The sequence below is a fragment of the Nomascus leucogenys genome, chromosome 7b, assembly GCF_006542625.1.
Source record: "Nomascus leucogenys isolate Asia chromosome 7b, Asia_NLE_v1, whole genome shotgun sequence".
Classification (NCBI taxonomy): Eukaryota; Metazoa; Chordata; class Mammalia; order Primates; family Hylobatidae; genus Nomascus; species Nomascus leucogenys.
In genome coordinates, this window is record NC_044387.1 from 36,653,224 (window position 1) to 36,670,866 (window position 17,643).

General features: G+C 36.5%; 1 protein-coding gene across 1 annotated transcript in view; it reads right to left on the reverse strand.

Annotated features, from left to right (window-relative positions):
- Window positions 1-4,315: 4,315 nt before the first annotated feature.
- Window positions 4,316-17,643, reverse strand: part of MYOZ2 (myozenin 2) — a 51,840-nt gene continuing 38,512 nt past the window's right edge. Inside the window, exon 6 of the mRNA XM_003271315.3 lies at window positions 4,316-6,139. Within this exon, the coding sequence (XP_003271363.2) occupies window positions 5,905-6,139 (235 nt within the window). The 3' untranslated portion in view covers window positions 4,316-5,904. The remainder of the gene's footprint in view (window positions 6,140-17,643) is intronic.

Genomic DNA, 17,643 nt, shown 5'->3' on the forward strand with positions numbered 1-17,643 from the left:
CCACAAAAAATGATCAGTATATGAGGTAATGCCTATGTTAATTGTTGGAATAGCTCAATTGAACTATTCCCACAATGTATACATATTTCAAAGCATCATGTTATACATGATTAACGTACAATTTTGTATTTGTTGATTAAATAAATAAATAAGGCAAATCCCTGCCCTCAGAGAGCATTCATTCTGGTGAAAGAATTAAATAATAAAGAAATAAATACATATAAAAATATGTGTGGCAGTCATTGGAATGCTCCTTGTAGAACACCAGCAACATAATTGGCCAGGGACCCCAGTTCTGCTGTATTCTGAACTCCACGATGCATTGGTGCAGAGGCTGCCTTCACAGGCCATTCGTAGCTAATGACTGACAGTGCCATTAAGGTAGGCTGTTTTTAGGAAACACAGGATCCCTCTGAGGATGGCTGACTGGCTCAGGATCTCCCAACAGCCTTGCTGAATCTTCCTGAGATTGCATGACAGCCTAGAACACTTGCATGCATTTCCATTTTAGGCCTGCTGGCTCTCCCAGGCTTCCTTTTTTTTTTAATTTTTAATTTTTGTGGGTACATAGTGGGTATATGTATCTCCAAGACATTCTTGACTACCTCCCCATTTTCTTTCACACATGCATTTCTCCTAATAAAATTCTTGCATGTTTAATCCCATCTTGACATCTGCTTCTCAGAGGATCTGAACTAACACATGTTAGGCAGTAATAAGTGCTGTAAAGAAAAATAAAAGCCCAATAAGGTATTAGAAGTGTGCTCTTTTAAATAAGGGTGGTCAGGAAAGGTCTTAGGAGGAGGTGATGTTTGAACCATATAAATAGTTGGAGAAAACTGTGATTTACAGAGTGAAGTAAATTGCTTGAGGTTATTCATTGATTTGTGGTAAATCAGCATGTAAATTTGTTACTGTGAAGCTAGAATCTTTAAATAAAATTGCTTTAATATATTATTTGTGAGTGATGATAAATGTAATGAGAGTATCTATTTAGATAACAATCCACATCAAACAATTGTGTCTATGTAGACCAAAATTACTTTAAAAGAGGTGAATAAAAGGCTTCAGAAACCATAAAATAACACAGTTAGCTTTTGTACAGCCTGAATTGTATTTCCTTCCAGCCTACTTCACTCTGGCCTTCCTTTCCCTCCTATCCACACCCCTTCTTTTATATTTATTTTGTTAGTGATGCAGCTTCTTTAATGAGCAATTTCAAAATAGGGAATGACATTTACTTTATATTTTTTTGCTTCTAACTTTCTAGTCCTGTTTCCTGAAACATCTCCACTGCCCTGAGTTGTCATTAAAATGTTTTTCAAAATATCACACAATGCAGGCTGGACTTGGTGGTGCATGCCTGTAATCCCAACACTTGGGGAAGCCTAGGTGGGAGGATCACTTGACCAGGCTGTGCAACATAGGAAGACCCTATCTTTAAAAAAATTTTTTTAAATTAGCCAGGTGTGATAGTGCATTCCTATAGTTCCAACTACTCAAGAGGCTGAGGCAGAAGGGTCACTTGAGCCTAGGAGTTTGAGCCTGCAGTGGTAAGCTATAACTGGGCCAGGGCACTCTATTCCAGCCTGAGTGACAGAATGAGAAACTGTCTCTTAAAAAAAAAATTACACAATACAAAATAACAAGCACATTCTTATTTTGATCTGAACTATAAGCTCTTTCAAATAGCTTTTTTTCTCTCTTTGCCCGTATGTACCAAATCTTCCCACTGAAATCACATTACATTGAGAAGTCAGGGTAAATTTATATCCTGGGTTGCAATCTAGCTCCTCCATTTAAGAAATTCAAATAAGAACCCCTACTTTTATTTAATAACATTTTAGTTTAAGCTGTTAAAATTCTTATACACTTTTACTTCCTTTTTTGTTAGTTCTGGAAAGTTTAACTTGTAAAAGGCATTATAATTTTTAAAAAATTATTTTATATATTTGCAGTGTGCTTTGATCAGTTAGTTTGAAATGGATTCTGTCTGCTTGTCTTTTGGTAAAAGCATGGCACTTTTCTGCCTTTCGTAGAAAGTGAACAGCCCTTCTTCCTACAGAATAGAGTGTGGAGGGCAAAATTATTTTTCACAAGAAAAGGGACAAAGTAATACTTTTCTAAGCTTAATAAAAGACAGTTGTGGCTGAAAAACTGCAATCATGTCATCTAAATTTTATCTTGCATAAGCAGCAGAGTGAAGAAATTCCAGAATTAATAAGCCTGCTGGTACAGCTGTGCCCTTAGTTGAAAAGTTCAGGGTGTTCTTTTCATACTCACAACTGGACATTTTGCTCCATATTAGCCTTTGCAAGATTAATTGGCTCCCTCCACTTCCAAGCTGCTAAAATATTTATGAATGGGTCTATTTAGAGGATGTAAAATTTAAAGTAGATGCAACAAATGATCATTTTGACTAAAAATTATTGTCTATATTTGGCTTGATTTTGTAATAACCAATAATTAGTTATTTTTAATTGTCAAGTCTTCTTACATATTGAGTTACAAGATGAAAAATAAAACGTTTGAGAAATGATGAAAGGAAGTGGAGAGTTAAAAGCCAAAGACAGTCTTTCTAACCATAGCTTTGGTTATTAATGTAGCTGTAGTTATCATCCAGGGGGCAGTTGGCAAGTTGATCATCAGTCCTGCCAATGATATTAGAAGAAATTGGCTTAAAATAGAAGATATAATTTCATGACCCAGAAGTCTATTGAACAGCATAATGAAATCTGAGACAATTTCCTCTACCGTTTTAAAAAGTAGAAAATGTTTTCTTTTGAAGGAGTGGTTTTGGTATGTTATTAACTAGATGACTTCTTTCAGCCTTATGTCATGCATTTCTTAACTCTTTCTTTCTCCTGCTTTCCCACTCTTTCTGCTTAGAAAAGGAAGATTACATAGATCAAACAGGTGTACAATACTGAGCAGAAATGAGCAGGTTTAATCAGAGTGCACTTTTGTGTTTCTCCAGTTTCAAAATTAAATCTGCATACTGCTGTTTTATTTAGTTGGCTTTCAACACAGTCTGAAAGTTCAGTTTCTTCATGAATGCCTGTATAACTTCGGATAGTGACTCTAAAATTACTCAGTGAATAGATGTATTTGCTCAAAATTAAGATAACAGAGAATTTTTATTATCTTGTCTATATACTTTAAGGCTGAACTCTATTCTTATGAAAAGTTATGAACCATGTGTTCTTAGAGCATGTACTTTAGAGCCAGACTCACCAAGTTCTTCCAATTATGAGCTAGGCTTATTTCAAGTCACGTTAGTTCTCTGAGGCTCGGTCTTTTCAATATAAAATTGAGATTATTTGTAATGCCATCCTTACAGAATAATTATGAAAATGCAATATTAAATATATTAAATTGCCTTTATAAGGAAATGACTAGAGTGTCTGATATTTAGTACTCCAGCAACAAATTTTTATTCTTTTACCTTTTTAAAAAATATTTTTTCTCCTTTTTTCCATATCTTATTTATACAAAAGCAGGCGGAAAGAATGTCACAGTCTTCTGTTGTTCTAAAGAGACTATCATATTTCTTTTGACTTTGAAAGATTTAGCTGTTTTTCAGGTTAATGGAAAACCCATTCAAAATTCCTTTTGAATTCTGAATTATGTAACAACCAGAGTGAAATGCTGGCCTTTCTAAAGGTGTCAGCTGAGCTAGAATTAATAGACACTTCCAAGAAAGAAAGAAATAAAATAGTGAACAGAGGGTTATTTTTCTTTTTCTACCTAATCTTTTTTAAAAAAATAAGTATCACTTAGGATTTTCCTTTTTTTCTTTTGAGACGGAGTCTTGCTCTGTCGCCCAGGCTGGAGTGCAGTGGTACAATCTCAGCTCACTGCAAGCTCCGCCTCCTGGGTTCACACCATTCTCCTGCCTCAGCCTCCCGAAGTAGCTGGGACTACAGGCACCCACCACCACGCCTGGCTAATTTTTTTGTATTTTTAGTAGAGACAGGGTTTCACCGTGCTAGCCAGGATGGTCTTGATCTCCTGACCTTGTGATCTGCCCACCTTGGCCTCCCAAAGTGCTGGGATTACAGGCGTGAGCCACCGCACCCGGCCAGGATTTTCCTTTTTAAATTATCTTTTATGATACTGGGGAGTACTGTTCTGTAGCTAACGTACTTAATTGCTGGCCTCTAGTTTCAGTGGTTGGCAGAATAGGGACAGTGATCATATAGTTTATATTTGGAAATGGTTGAAATAATGCAAAAAGATTTCATTTTCATTAAAAATAATGACTCATTTCATGATGTTAATAAAGAACTAAACCATTTCATCAAAATGCATAATGAATATGCCTAATTTTTATTTTTTAAAGATTAAAATGAACAAAAAATGGCATGATGGGAGCCTCATTGATAGTTTATCACAGATGCCAACATTATCATTTTAAAACAGGTAAACACCAAAACTTATAAATAAAATTAAGATATCTTAAGACGTATTTAAAAATATACAAATTCTCTACAATAATATGTATAAATACAATACTTTGTCATTGTTACTTTCTGGGGGTTATATTTTCATAAGCAAATTTTTAAAATTTTTCTACTTACAAGTCTAGATGATGATTAAAATAGTCACCAATTTCCACACTACAAACACAGATTTTTTTTTGTAAATATGTAATGTTGCAACTTGGTATTTTCATTACTATACACAGTCCTTCTTCCTATCTCCTAAACTTTATCTGATAGTTTTCTATTGATGAGACATTTCTTCTCTGCTATAAACATCTATCACAGAAGTCTTAACTGAATTGAAATGGAAGGAATTGATACTGATTTCTATAAGTTGTATGTCATATACTTCTTCAATCATATTTTAAGATATAACTATAACTTTATATTAGTTTAGTTTGAGTCTTCTATGTCAATATATTACATATATTACGATAGATGTGTGCTACCTTGCTTTCAGATACTTTCATGCCCTTTGTTTTTGTTTGTTTCCTAAAGCATGTACTCCCCAGTTACTTGAGGATTTTAACAGAATTTAAAGATTTAGCAAAGAAAGCTGCCTATTCAAATTACTTACTCTTTCCTTCTCTCACAAACATGTATGTATTTATATGTATATTAGTGTGTACTTTATTTGTTCTTACTCTTCTAAAAATGCACACATAAAGTTGAACGTAATCAATGCACAGCACTGGGATTTGTGAAACTTGAATTCTGGGCACACCTTGGTCCTTAAAACTATGGTACTGTGACATCCCTTGAGTCATTGTCTCTCAGTCTCCTTGACTTAATGCTAAATGAATATAATAACTGAATTGAACTTTGGACAATATCATCCAGAATAAATTACCTAATGATTCAAAACATATTGAAAAGTGCGAAGCACTTTAGAATTCTAAGAGTGACTAATGAAAAGACTTCATCAAGACATATTATTTTCTCATGGTCACCAGAAAGGACACACCCAACCATTTTCTCCATCAATAACATTTGTACATCATCTTCCATAGCTTTCATCCCTTAGATGAAACTCTGAATAAGTCTTCATATCTCTCCCTGTATTTTGATTCTAGATTCCACTTGAAAAACTTACCCTGCAATAAATCATATAAAATGAGACAAAGGTGAAACTGTCAATTACTTTTCCATCTGAACTTTTGCAGTAAAATGTCTAGATTCTTTAAACCAGGTGAAAACAAAATTATGAATGAAGACAAGTGAGTTATAAGTTTTTTAAAGTAAGATTTCTAATTGTTTATTAGTATTTGATCTGAGATTGAAATTGAATGTCACAAAAGGAAAATCACTAAATTGCTATTATTGCTACTAATGAAAAATGCAAGTGGCTTTGCCAGTAATTAAAATAGTAAAACAGCAACTTTTATATTCAGAGTTTTATGTGGCACATACAACTTTCTTTTCATAGGTCTTCTGATTCTGGTACAGTGGTATCATCTGTAGGTTCGGTTGTTATCACTATAGGAATATTCTCAGATATCCATCCCTTAGGAGTCCTATTAAAGGACCGTCTGCCAGAAAGGGGATTGACAAAGGACATAAACCTGGGATCTGTTAGCAATAGTAGCTCAAAATCTGGAACTTTAAATTTAACCATTCTTGATGCTTTTTCAAAACCTCCAAATGGTGTGGCAACCCTGTGGGAAATAAAAAATAAAACAGATCTCAATTAATATTCAAATTTATTTGTCAAAATAGAAAACAATTTCATAATTTTATAGGAATGATTTTATGGGTGTATTTAATTCATAATTTTATGGATACTTATATTCTATGAATGACTGTCATTTTCTGACCTCTGAGGCAAGCACTTCTACTTTAAAGACCATGTTTCTATGAAAAACCAAATATTGATAACAAATTCATTGAAGTTCCTTTGTATATACTATTAGTTTTGGACTAATCTATTCCCTGTACACTGAGCTCATTACAGACATGTCTTGCCTTTGTACTTTTACCAACAATATTTTCCCTATTCAAGATATTTCTAGGCCGGGCGTGGTGGCTCATGCCCATAATCCCAGCACTTTGGGAGGCCGAGGCAGGAGGATCACCTGAAGTCAGGAGTTCGAGACCAGCCTGGCCAACATGGCAAAATCCTGTCTCTACTGAAAATACAAAAATTAGCCGGGCATGGTGGCGGGCGCCTGAAATCCCAGCTACTCAGGATGCTGAGGCAGGAGAATGACTTGAACCCAGGAGGTGGAGGTTGCAGTGAACCAAGATCATGCCACTGCACTCTAGCCGGGGTGACAGAGTGAAACCTGTCTAAAAAGAAAAAAAAAAAAAGATATTCCCTGCTGGGTGCATTGACTCACACCTGTAATCCCAAGTACCTGGGATGCTGAAGCAGGAGAATCACTTGAGCCCAGGCGTTTGAGACCAGCCTGGGTGATATAGCAAGACCTCATCTCAGAAAAAAAGAAAGAAAGAAGGAAAAGAGAAGGGAAAGGAAATGAAAGGAAAAAAAGGAAATGAAAGGGAAGGGGAGGGGAGGGGAGGGGAAGGGAGAGGGGAGAAGAGGAAAGAAAAGGAAAATAAAAGAGAGACAATTTCCTCCCTGACTTCTCCACTTGTGTATGTCCTATAGTCTTGCAGTTCTAACTTCCTTCAAACTATCCCTGCCCACATTCTTAGCCACATTCCTGTAGCATCAATTATTCTATGTCAGTCCTTTGCTACTAATGAAATGGTACTTTGTATTGACCTTCTCCTTTTAAGAATGTGGATTATCTATTTGGGTTATCTGTGAATTATAAACTCTTTTAGGGCAAGCAGTATGTCCGTTGCATCTTTCTACCTCAAAAACCTTAGCATTCTTCCATTTGTCTTCTGAATAAAGCCCAACTTCTTTATCTTGTCATTCAAGAGCCCACATAACTTTATCGCTTTGTTTGATTTAAGCATTTGATTACTCATTCAGTGCTAGAGTTTCAAGTGAGCAGTATAATCAAAGTCTTAGTTCTTACATTCTAGTGAAAGAGACCCTAAACATAACCATATACAAAAATATCTAATGGTAATAGCAGCTGTGCATAAAGTTAAAATAGGGTGTTATAATATTGAATAACTGAATTACTAAAAAGTGAACAAGAAAAAATAAAAAGATGCTACCTGGACATTCCTTATCAGAATTTTAATGTTTTTAATATAATGAGCCATAATGAGCCATACAGGGAGGGAAGCTGGAAGGGATGTATAAAAGGAATGAATATGAGGCTGTCCATAATCTTTTCCAAAACATTACATACCAAAAAATAGTATTGAATAGGTGTTATGGAGAAAAGACTGTGACCAGGTAATTATTCATGTACCAAGGTAAAAAATATGTATGTATTATAGATATGCATGGATTCATATTGGTGTTCCCTTCCTAAGAGAATTACTTGAAGACATATTCCAGATAACTTTTGAATAAATAACTCAAGTAGCATAATATAAAAAGTACTGGCAATAAGAATAAAAGCCACTTTAAAAATGTGGTCACAGGCCGGGCGCAATGGCTCATGCCTATAATCCCAGCACTTTGGGAGGCCAAGGCAAGTGGATCACCTGAGGTCAGCAGTTCAAAGCCAGCCTAGCCAACATGGTGAAACCCCGTCTCTACTAAAAAAATACAAAAATTAGCTGGGTGTGGAGACAGGCGCCCGTAATCCCAGCTACTCAGGAGGCTGAGGCAAGAGAATCGCTTGAACCCAGGAAGCGGAGGTTGCAGTGAGCTGAAATCGCGCCACCGCACTCCAGCATGGGTGACAAGAGCAAAATTCCATCTCAAAAAATATATATATGATCATGAAAATTAAATACAAATGCAAGCTGCTATTCCTGGAAAAGAATATTTAGTTTAAAATATTTATATGACAGAAAGGCAAATAGTAGTATGCAGATTAAATTAACAAGTATTAGCTGGCAGGCAGGGGATGAGGGTAAAGAGGACATATTTCTCTTCCTCCCATGCATAGGTGGGAATCAGAAGTTATTGCTTTGTTCTTGAATTTAATTATTAGGTATATCATTCATATATACGGTTGACTAATCTAACAACAATGATGGGTTGAAGTTAAAACAGGATTTCTTCCCTCCAGATCACCACAGGCAATAAAAGTAAACAAGGTAGAATTTATAGAGCATTGGACAAAAAATAATATAGAACAGTCTAAGAGACGGGATTCAGGAGTCAGACTAGCTAGCCTGAAACACCACCTTGATCAAAGGTAAATTACTCGACATACACAGCACATGATTCCCCAATCATTATGTAAAATCCATTCACCTTTTAATATACATATTTAATGTGTGCCTACTATGTGCCAGGTACTGTTTCAAATGTTGCTATGATCTGAATGTCTTCCAAAAATTATGTGTTGAAACTTAATCTTTACTGTGGTGGTATTAAGAGGTGGAGCCCTTTGGGAAATTACTGAGTCATGAGGGTGCTGCCCTCATGAATGGATTAGTGCCTTATAAAGGGGCTAGAAAGAACTAGCTTAAGTCTTTTTTTGCCCTTCTTGCATCCATCATGTGAGAACACAGTGTTCACTTCTTTTGCCATGTGAGGACACAGCAAGAAGACCCTCACCAGACACCGAATGCTGGCACTTTGATCTTCAACTTCCCAAGCTCCAGAACTGTGAGGAAATAAATTTCTATTCTTTATAATTTATCCAGTCTCAGGTATTTTGTTACAGCAGCACAAACTAAGACAAACACTAAGATCATAATGTTGAATAAAACAGATAAAGTTGCAGTTCTCTGTGGGTGCCTATCCTGTAGATAGGGACACTCACTTTTAGGAAAGGAATAGATAAATTCATAATATTATAAGGTAATGAAAAAAAGAGCTATGAAGAAAAACAAAGGAGAATGAGTAGATGAGAGTTTGTTCTATGTATCCATATCACTGTTGGATTTTAGTCCAGGAGAAAGAGTACTATTTAAATAAATTTTCAGGAAGTGCTCTGTGAGATGACATTTTAGTAAAACTCTGAAAGATGTGAAGGAATGATCTACTGAAAATCTGAGGAAAGCATTTCAGGCCTAAGGAAACAAGGGCAAAGTCCTCCAAGTGAGAAGGAGTCTATTATGTAAGAAACAGTAGAAGCCAAGCGTGGATACAGCTGGGTGAGCTTGAGGAAAGCCTTGCAAGATGTAGCTGGAGACAGACAGGAGCCAGCACTGTGAGGTCTTCCAGGCCATGATAACAAGTTTGGATTGTATTTTATGTGTAACAGTTACAAAGTTTTTAGTTGGAAGGGGACGTGACCTGATTTTCATTTCTAAATGATTTCTTTCTGGCTGTTCTATGGAGAACAGCTTAAAGGAGGGCAAGAGTGAAAGCACCAAGTCCAGTCTGAAAGCTTTTGCAGTAATCAAAATAAGAAATGATGGCAGTTTGTACTAGGGTGAATGTATTTTGAAAATAGACCGAATAGCCGGGCACAGTGGCTTATGCCTGTAATCCCAGCATTTTGGGAGGCCGAGGCAGGTGGATCACCTGAGGTCCAAAGTTGTAGACCAGCCTGGCCAACATGACAAAACCCAGTTTCTACTAAAAACACAAAAATTAACCAGGCAAGGTGGTGGATGCCTGTAGTCCCACCTACTTGGGAGGCTGAGACAGCAGAATCACTTGAATCCAAGAGGCAGAGATTGCAGTGAGCTGAGATTGCACCACTGCACTCCACCCTGGGCGACAGAGTGAAACTCTGACTCAAATAAATAAATAAATAATAGACCTACTAGGATTTTGCTGATGGTATAGAGTATAAGGTGAAAATGGAATTAAAGGTAAGCCTTAGATTGTTTATGTGAGCAACAGGGAATATAAATATGCAATTTACTGAGATGAGGCAGATTGGAAAAGGAGCCCCTTTGGAGCTAGAGATCGAGTTTCATTTGACATGTTAATTTTTGTATGTTTGTTACCCATCCTATGGGTGATGTCCAGTGGCAGAGTGAAGCTCAGGGAAGAGTGCAGGCTGAGTATATCATTGGCATTATCAGCACATAGGTGATATTTAGAACCTTGGAACTGTATACCATCACAGCCAGGAATGGGTGTAAATAAAGAGAAGTTGGTGCCTAACATATGGAGTTTGGAAAGGGAGGAGCCAGCAATGAAGGCCGAGAAGGAGAAAGATCTGGAGAGTTTGATGATCAAAAAGCCGAGGAACAAAATTATTTCTTGGAAGGGGGAATGATCAGCCATTTCACATACTGCTGTGAAGTTGAGTAAATTGATCACTGAGAATTCACCATTGGATGTGACAACAGGAGGATTAGCTCTTTAAGTGGAATGGTGGGATGCAGTCCTGATTAAAATGAATTCAAGAGAGAATGTGACATTAGGAAATAGAGACAATAAATATAGACACTATTAGAAAAGCATAGAAATTTGAGGTAACTAGAAAAGAGCCTGGGGAAAAGATATTTTTATTAAAGATGGGAGGCATTTTAATATGTTTGTATGCTGATAGGAATAACCCAATAGAGAGAAAAACAAATGATGCAGCAAGAGAAGGAATAATTGCAGGATAACCCTAAAGTGGATGAGAGGGATTGGGAATCAGTATGCAATTAGAGAGGCTGACTTTAGGAACAAGGCAGGCAACTCATCAGCTCTTTTAAGAGAAAAGGCAGGCTATGTGGTTCTGAATGTACTCAACTGGCAAATTTGATAATGAGAAGGTAAGGTAGGTGTCTTCCAATTTGCTCCCACTTTTTTTTGAAAAATAAAAAGTGATCCCATTGGTTGACAGTGAGGAGTAGGGTGAGGTATAGGATGTTTGTTGAAACATCCTATGTTGAGGAGAAAGTGTGAATTGTCTTCTAGGAGGTTGACAGACCGAATTTGCTAGAGAATGTTGTTGGATTGTCTGGCAGTGCTGAGATTTGTGGTAATCACTTTAAGGGGAGACAGCAAAACTATGTGTTTTTATCCAGCCACATTCAGCTGCTTAAATATGAGTGCAAAGTAGATGGATTCTGGACTTAATCAGAATTGGAGCTTTAAAAGTTGGGTACAACATTTGGAGAGAGACGAGAGGAAGATGAGATGTGTGTAAAATGGAATGATCATAATGGCGAACTACAAAATCTGTCTAGGTAGAAATTGCGAGCAAAGGGATTGATGGACTTTAAAAAATGGCATCATTTTGATATGTGGAACTGAAGCATTATTGAAATAAAGAACAAACTTTTTTGTTTTGTTTTGTTTTGAGACAGAGTCTCGCTCTTGTCACCCAGACTGGAGTGCAGTGGCACAATCTCGGCTCACTGCAACCTCCGCCTCCCAGTACTCAGTGTGTGGTCACAGATAGCAGCACTGGCTTCATCTGGGAACTGGTTAGAACTACAGAATCTTAGAGCACAACCTAAACTTACCGAATTGGCGTCTGCACTTTGACAAGAGCTCAAGATAATTCCCACACTAATAGACTTTGAAAAGCACTTAAAACCGTGCCTGATATAGTACTCACTCAATAAATTAGCTTCCATCATTACTATGCCTTATGTAGTTTAATAATCACAAGGTACCTGAATGATAATCTAAGTTCTTAAAGTTCTTTTTCAAATTAATCTCTCTTACACACTAGATGATTCAGGGTCCCACATTTTGTTATCTGGTTTAGTGACTGAGGAGTCTTTATGACTCAAATTTGATTCAGTACAAAAGAACACTTCTTATCTCAGATGTTCAAGATGTTCAAGATGATATTTTATCATTTTAAAATCTTGCCATTGTATATCAATAGTTTGTTCAGGGCCAGGCACAGTGGCTCACGCCTGTAATCCCAGTACTTTCGGAGGCTGAGGTAGGCAGATCACCCAAGGTAGGGAGCTCGAGACCAGCCTGGCCAACATGATGAAACCCTATCTCTACTAAAAATACAAAAAAATTAGCTAGGTGTGGTGGCAGGCGCTTGTAATCCCAGCTACTCCAGAGTCTGAAACAGGAGAATCGTTTGAACCCAGGAGGTGGAGGTTGCAGTGAGCTGAGATCACGCCACCGCACTCCAGCCTGAGCGACAAGAGTGAGACTGTTTAAAAAAAAAAAGTTTGTTCAATGGTTGATTCACCCATTTATTCATGCAACAAATTACTGATTTCTTAGCATGTCTAGATACAATGCTGCATGCTAGGGAGTCAAACACGAAAAAATTGTAGATCTTAACTTCAATGAACTCAAAGACAGTGAAACATGAGGAAAAAATATAACATGGAATAAGCTAGTTACTCTAAGAGAAGAATGTACTGAGTGCAGAGGAGCCTAGGGTAAAAAACACCTTAGCCTACCTGGCAAGTCAGAGCACATTGCTTCACTTTTGAGCTCAAGATCCAGACAAGCTACCTAATTTTTAGAACCCAGTGCAAAATGAAAACACAATGCCCTGTGTTCAGAAATTATTAGGAATTTGAAGAAAGAAACAGCAGAGCAACAAACCAAAGATGGCCCTTTGAAATAAATAAATGTGGGGCCCCATGCAATTGCATAGGTCACACAACCATTACTTGGATTTTTTTTTTCTTTTTTTGAGATGCAGCCTCACTCTGTCACCCAGGCTGGAGTGCAGTGGGACAATCTCGACTCACAGCAATCTCTGTCTCCTGGGTTCAAACGAGTCTCCTGCCTCAGCCTCCCAAGTAGCTGGGATTACAGATGCCTGCCACCACACCTGGCTAATTTTTGTATTTTTAGTAGAAACAGAGTTTCACCATGTTGGCCAGGGTGGTCTCGAACTCCTTACCCCACCCGCCCCAGCCTCCCAAAGTGCTGGGATTACAGGTGTGACCCACTGCACCTGGCCCATTATTTGGTTTTTAAGAATGAATAGTTATCCATTAGATGCAAGAGATTGCAATTGAATGTTTCTAGATTTAAGCAAAAATTGATCAATTAATCTTGTATTTATTTATTCCAGAAATGAATTTATTTAGTTACTTCGTTTTCTGAATTACATCAAAGAAGATACATCCCCCTGCACTAAAATACAGTATTTGGGTTGGCATTTAGTGGATTGCTTTTCCCCTTTTCATCCAGTTCTATTTTGTTTTTTTCCTACTGATTTATAGGTCATTTTCTTCTCTTATAAATGAAAACATTTCCTTCCATTTTATCATCCACCTCCCATCTCCTACCACAGATACAACGAAGAGCTGCTGTTTGGAAAGCAGTTTTCTTTTTTTTGGCATCATTGAGGCTACATCCTGTTTGTTTGAATTTGATTGCCCTCAACACACAAATTAAAAGAGAGTCCATTAATAGAGATGTTAAGTTTTCAAAGCGAGAGACTAGTAAGATTTTTAAGGTCCCTGAAAATAGTTTCAAGTCAAAGTTAGTGAAGCAAACGTTTCCAGTGAAAGATTTAAAATAGTCTACTGAAAAATACCTGTGCATCTATCTCCCCAGTTCCCACAACATAGAAATTCTTCAAACATAGGTCTGACTTAAAATGATTTTTCTATTTCATCATCTATGTAGTAAAGAATAAGCCTGTTTCATTCAGATTCACAGTTAGTAGATACTTTCTTATTTATTTTGATGAGTCAGTGACAGATTACATTTATGAAAATTAATAGTACTGGATATATAATACACCTATAATAATTACTAATTATTCTATAAGGTAAAGAAGTAGGTAAAATGATTGTATAAAAGTTAAAATATTCTACTAAGTAGCTAATGAATGTACTATATTTAAAGGTACTTAATCATATCATTATAGAATTTATTTTGCAGATGGGGAAATTAAGAGGTTAAGTGACATACCCGAAGTCATACAGCTTTTTGAACCAGAACTGGGAATCCGAAACTGCCTTTGCAAAATTATAACTGAGAAAATTATAACAGTGAAAGAGATCTTACCTGACTCTATCTTGCTTCTAACCTCCAAGCTGTTCCTCTTCCTTTCCTAGGAATATGTCAAACTAACTTTGGGAGAAACTTATGGTTTAACTTTGAAGCAATGGCGATAACAGCCCTTTCCCAAAACAAATCCCCTTCCTGCCTGGAGACTAGACTGCTCTTGCAGAACTAACAAATCAGCCACAAGATCAGAAGTTACAGTTTAGGTGTCTTGCAGCTGGAGGCTGCAAGATTCTGACCCTCCCCAAATTTTTCCTTGGGGATAACATCACTATGGTAAAACCTTAGAACAATGTTTGAGATATTTTGTAAACCCTGTACTCGATGGATCAGCTGGCCCCACTCAGATAATAAACTGGCTCATCTGATCTTGTGGCCCCCACCCAGAAACTGACTCAGCGCAAGAGGACAGCTTCGACTCACTATGATTTCATCTCCCACCTGACCAATCAGCACTCCTGACTCACTGTCCCCACTACCCACCAAATTTTCCTTAAAAAGCCTGATCCCCAGGGAGACTGGTTTCAGTAATAATAAAACTCTGGTCTTCCGTCATGCAGCCAGCTCTGCGTGAATTAAACTCTATTGCAATTCTCCTGTCTTGATAAATCAGCTCTGTCTAGGCAGGGGGCAAGGAGAACCCTTTGGGAGGTTACAAGCCTCCTTGCAGGATCCTGGTTTACTTTTTCTCATGGGTTTAATAGAATATTATTTGAATGTAACATAAAATTTGAATACACTCAGAGGAACCACAAAAATTCAAAGTTGAATTAAACTCTGGGCCATTTTGAAATTGTCATTACACTTAGGAGCCAATTTTCATCCACTCATTATCATTGCTGAATGCCATTTGACTATATCTTACCTCTCTGGGCTTTATCAGCAATATCTAATAATTACATATCATAATGTAAACTACCAAACAATATTATTTTACTCTTTGCAAGGACTTTGGAAATAACTGGAAATTGCTTGCTTCTTTCTCTTTGTCTCTTCTGTTTTGTGTGTGTGTGTGTGTGTGTGTGTGTGTGTGTGTGTTTGGAAAAAATGTGAAAAGTAGATGTATCAGAATAAAGTCTTCGTGTAATATAATGTTAAATTATTTAATAATCAGAAAATAAAATAAAATATTTTATTAAAAATATATATGTATAATAGTTGTATGACAAAATAAATCTTTGGCCAAATAGCTTTCTTATAATTTTGAGTAGTTTGATAAAACAAAATCATGTTAACCTACAATAGGGAAAATAATAAATTGAAAATAATAACTTGAAAATTATTTTATACCTGAAAATTATTTTATACCTGAAAATTATTTTAGCCTCTATTTTAAATGACTAGATTTGGTTCTGGACTAATTCAAAGAATGGCTTTTGTCACATTTAGTGTATAAAAACCCAGACACCTATTGAGATTATTTTGCCTATGTGATTTTTTTGAAATAAAAATTTTATTGAAGTGTAAGATACAGAAAGTGCACAAAACATAAGGTAAAAGTTAATTAATACTATTTATTTTCTAATTATTGCTGGTATATAAAAATAACTATTAATGATGACCTTTTATTCTGTGCTCTCACTAAATTCACTTGTTAATCCTAATGATTTACTGGTAGCTTCTTTTAAATTTTCTATGGACATAATCATGTCATTTGTGAATAATGACATCTTTATTTTTCTTTTCCTATACTTACCCCTTTTATTTATTATTCTTGTATTATTGTTTGGCAGGGGTAAACAAACAGCATCTTTCTCTGAAAACATTTATGTATGTTTTAACTTTTACCTTTAAATAATATTTCCACTGGATATAGAATTACAGGTTGGCTGTTATTTATTTCATTATTTTAAAAGTGTTAATCCACTCTCTCCCACCATTTCAGTTGGAAAATCAACTGTCTTATTTTTGCTCATTTTAAGATAATGTGTCTATTATTCCTTCGCTTTAAGATTTTCTTAATTGTCTTTATTTTACAATCATGTGCCTTTTGTGTGGTTTACTTTGCATTTACCCTTCTTGGGTGCTGTAGTACTTCTTGAACTTGAAGCTTGATGTCTTTTGTCAATTTTGAAAATTCTTATGCCATGAATTCTTTTTTTTTTTATTATACTTTAGGTTTTGGGTACATGTGCACAATGTGCAGGTTTGTTACATATGTATCCATGTGCTATGTTGTTTTGCTGCACCCATTAACTCATCATTTAGCATTAGGTATATCTCCTAATGCTGTCCCTCTCCCCTCCCCCCACCCCACAACAGTCCCCAGGGTGTAATGTTCCCCTTCCCGTGTCCATGAGTTCTCATTGTTCAATTCCCACCTATGAGTGAGAACATGCGGTGTTTGGTTTTTTGTCCTTGCGATAGTTTACTGAGAATGATGTTTTCCAGTTTCATCCATGTCCCTACAAAAGACATGAACTCATCATTTTTAATGGCTGCATAGTATTCCATGGTGTATATGTGCCACATTTTCTTAATCCAGTCTATCGTTGTTGGACATTTGGGTTGGTTCCAACTCTTTGCTGTTGTGAATAGTGCTGCAATAAACATACATGTGCATGTGTCTTTATAGCAGCATGATTTATAGTCCTTTGGGTATATATCCAGTAATGGGATGGCTGGGTCAAATGGTATTTCTAGTTCTAGATCCCTGAGGAATTGCCACACTGATTTCCACAATGGTTGAACTAGTTTACAGTCCCACCAACAGTGTCAAAGTGTTCCTGTTTCTCCACATCCTCTCCAGCACCTGTTGTTTCCTGACTTTTTAATGATGGCCATTCTAACTGGTGTGAGATGGTATCTCACTGTGGTTTTGATTTGCATTTCTCTGATGGCCAGTGATGATGAGCATTTTTTCATGTGTTTTTTGGCTGCATAAATCTCTTCTTTTGAGAAGTGTCTGTTCATGTCCTTTGCCCACTTTTTGATGGGGTTGTTTGTTTTTTTCTTGTAAATTTGTTTGAGTTCATTGTAGATTCTGGATATTAGCCCTTTGTCAGATGAGTAGGTTGCAAAAATTTTCTCCCATTCTGTAGGTTACCTGTTCACTCTGATGGTAGTTTCTTTTGCTGTGCAGAAGCTCTTTAGTTTAATTAGATCCCATTTGTCAATTTTGGCTTTTGTTGCCATTGCTTTTGGTGTTTTAGACATGAGGTCCTTGCCCACGCCTATGTCCTGAATGGTATTGCCTAGGTTTTCTTGTGGGATTTTAATGGTTTTAGGTCTAACATGTAAGTCTTTAATCCATCTTGAATTAATTTTTGTATAAGG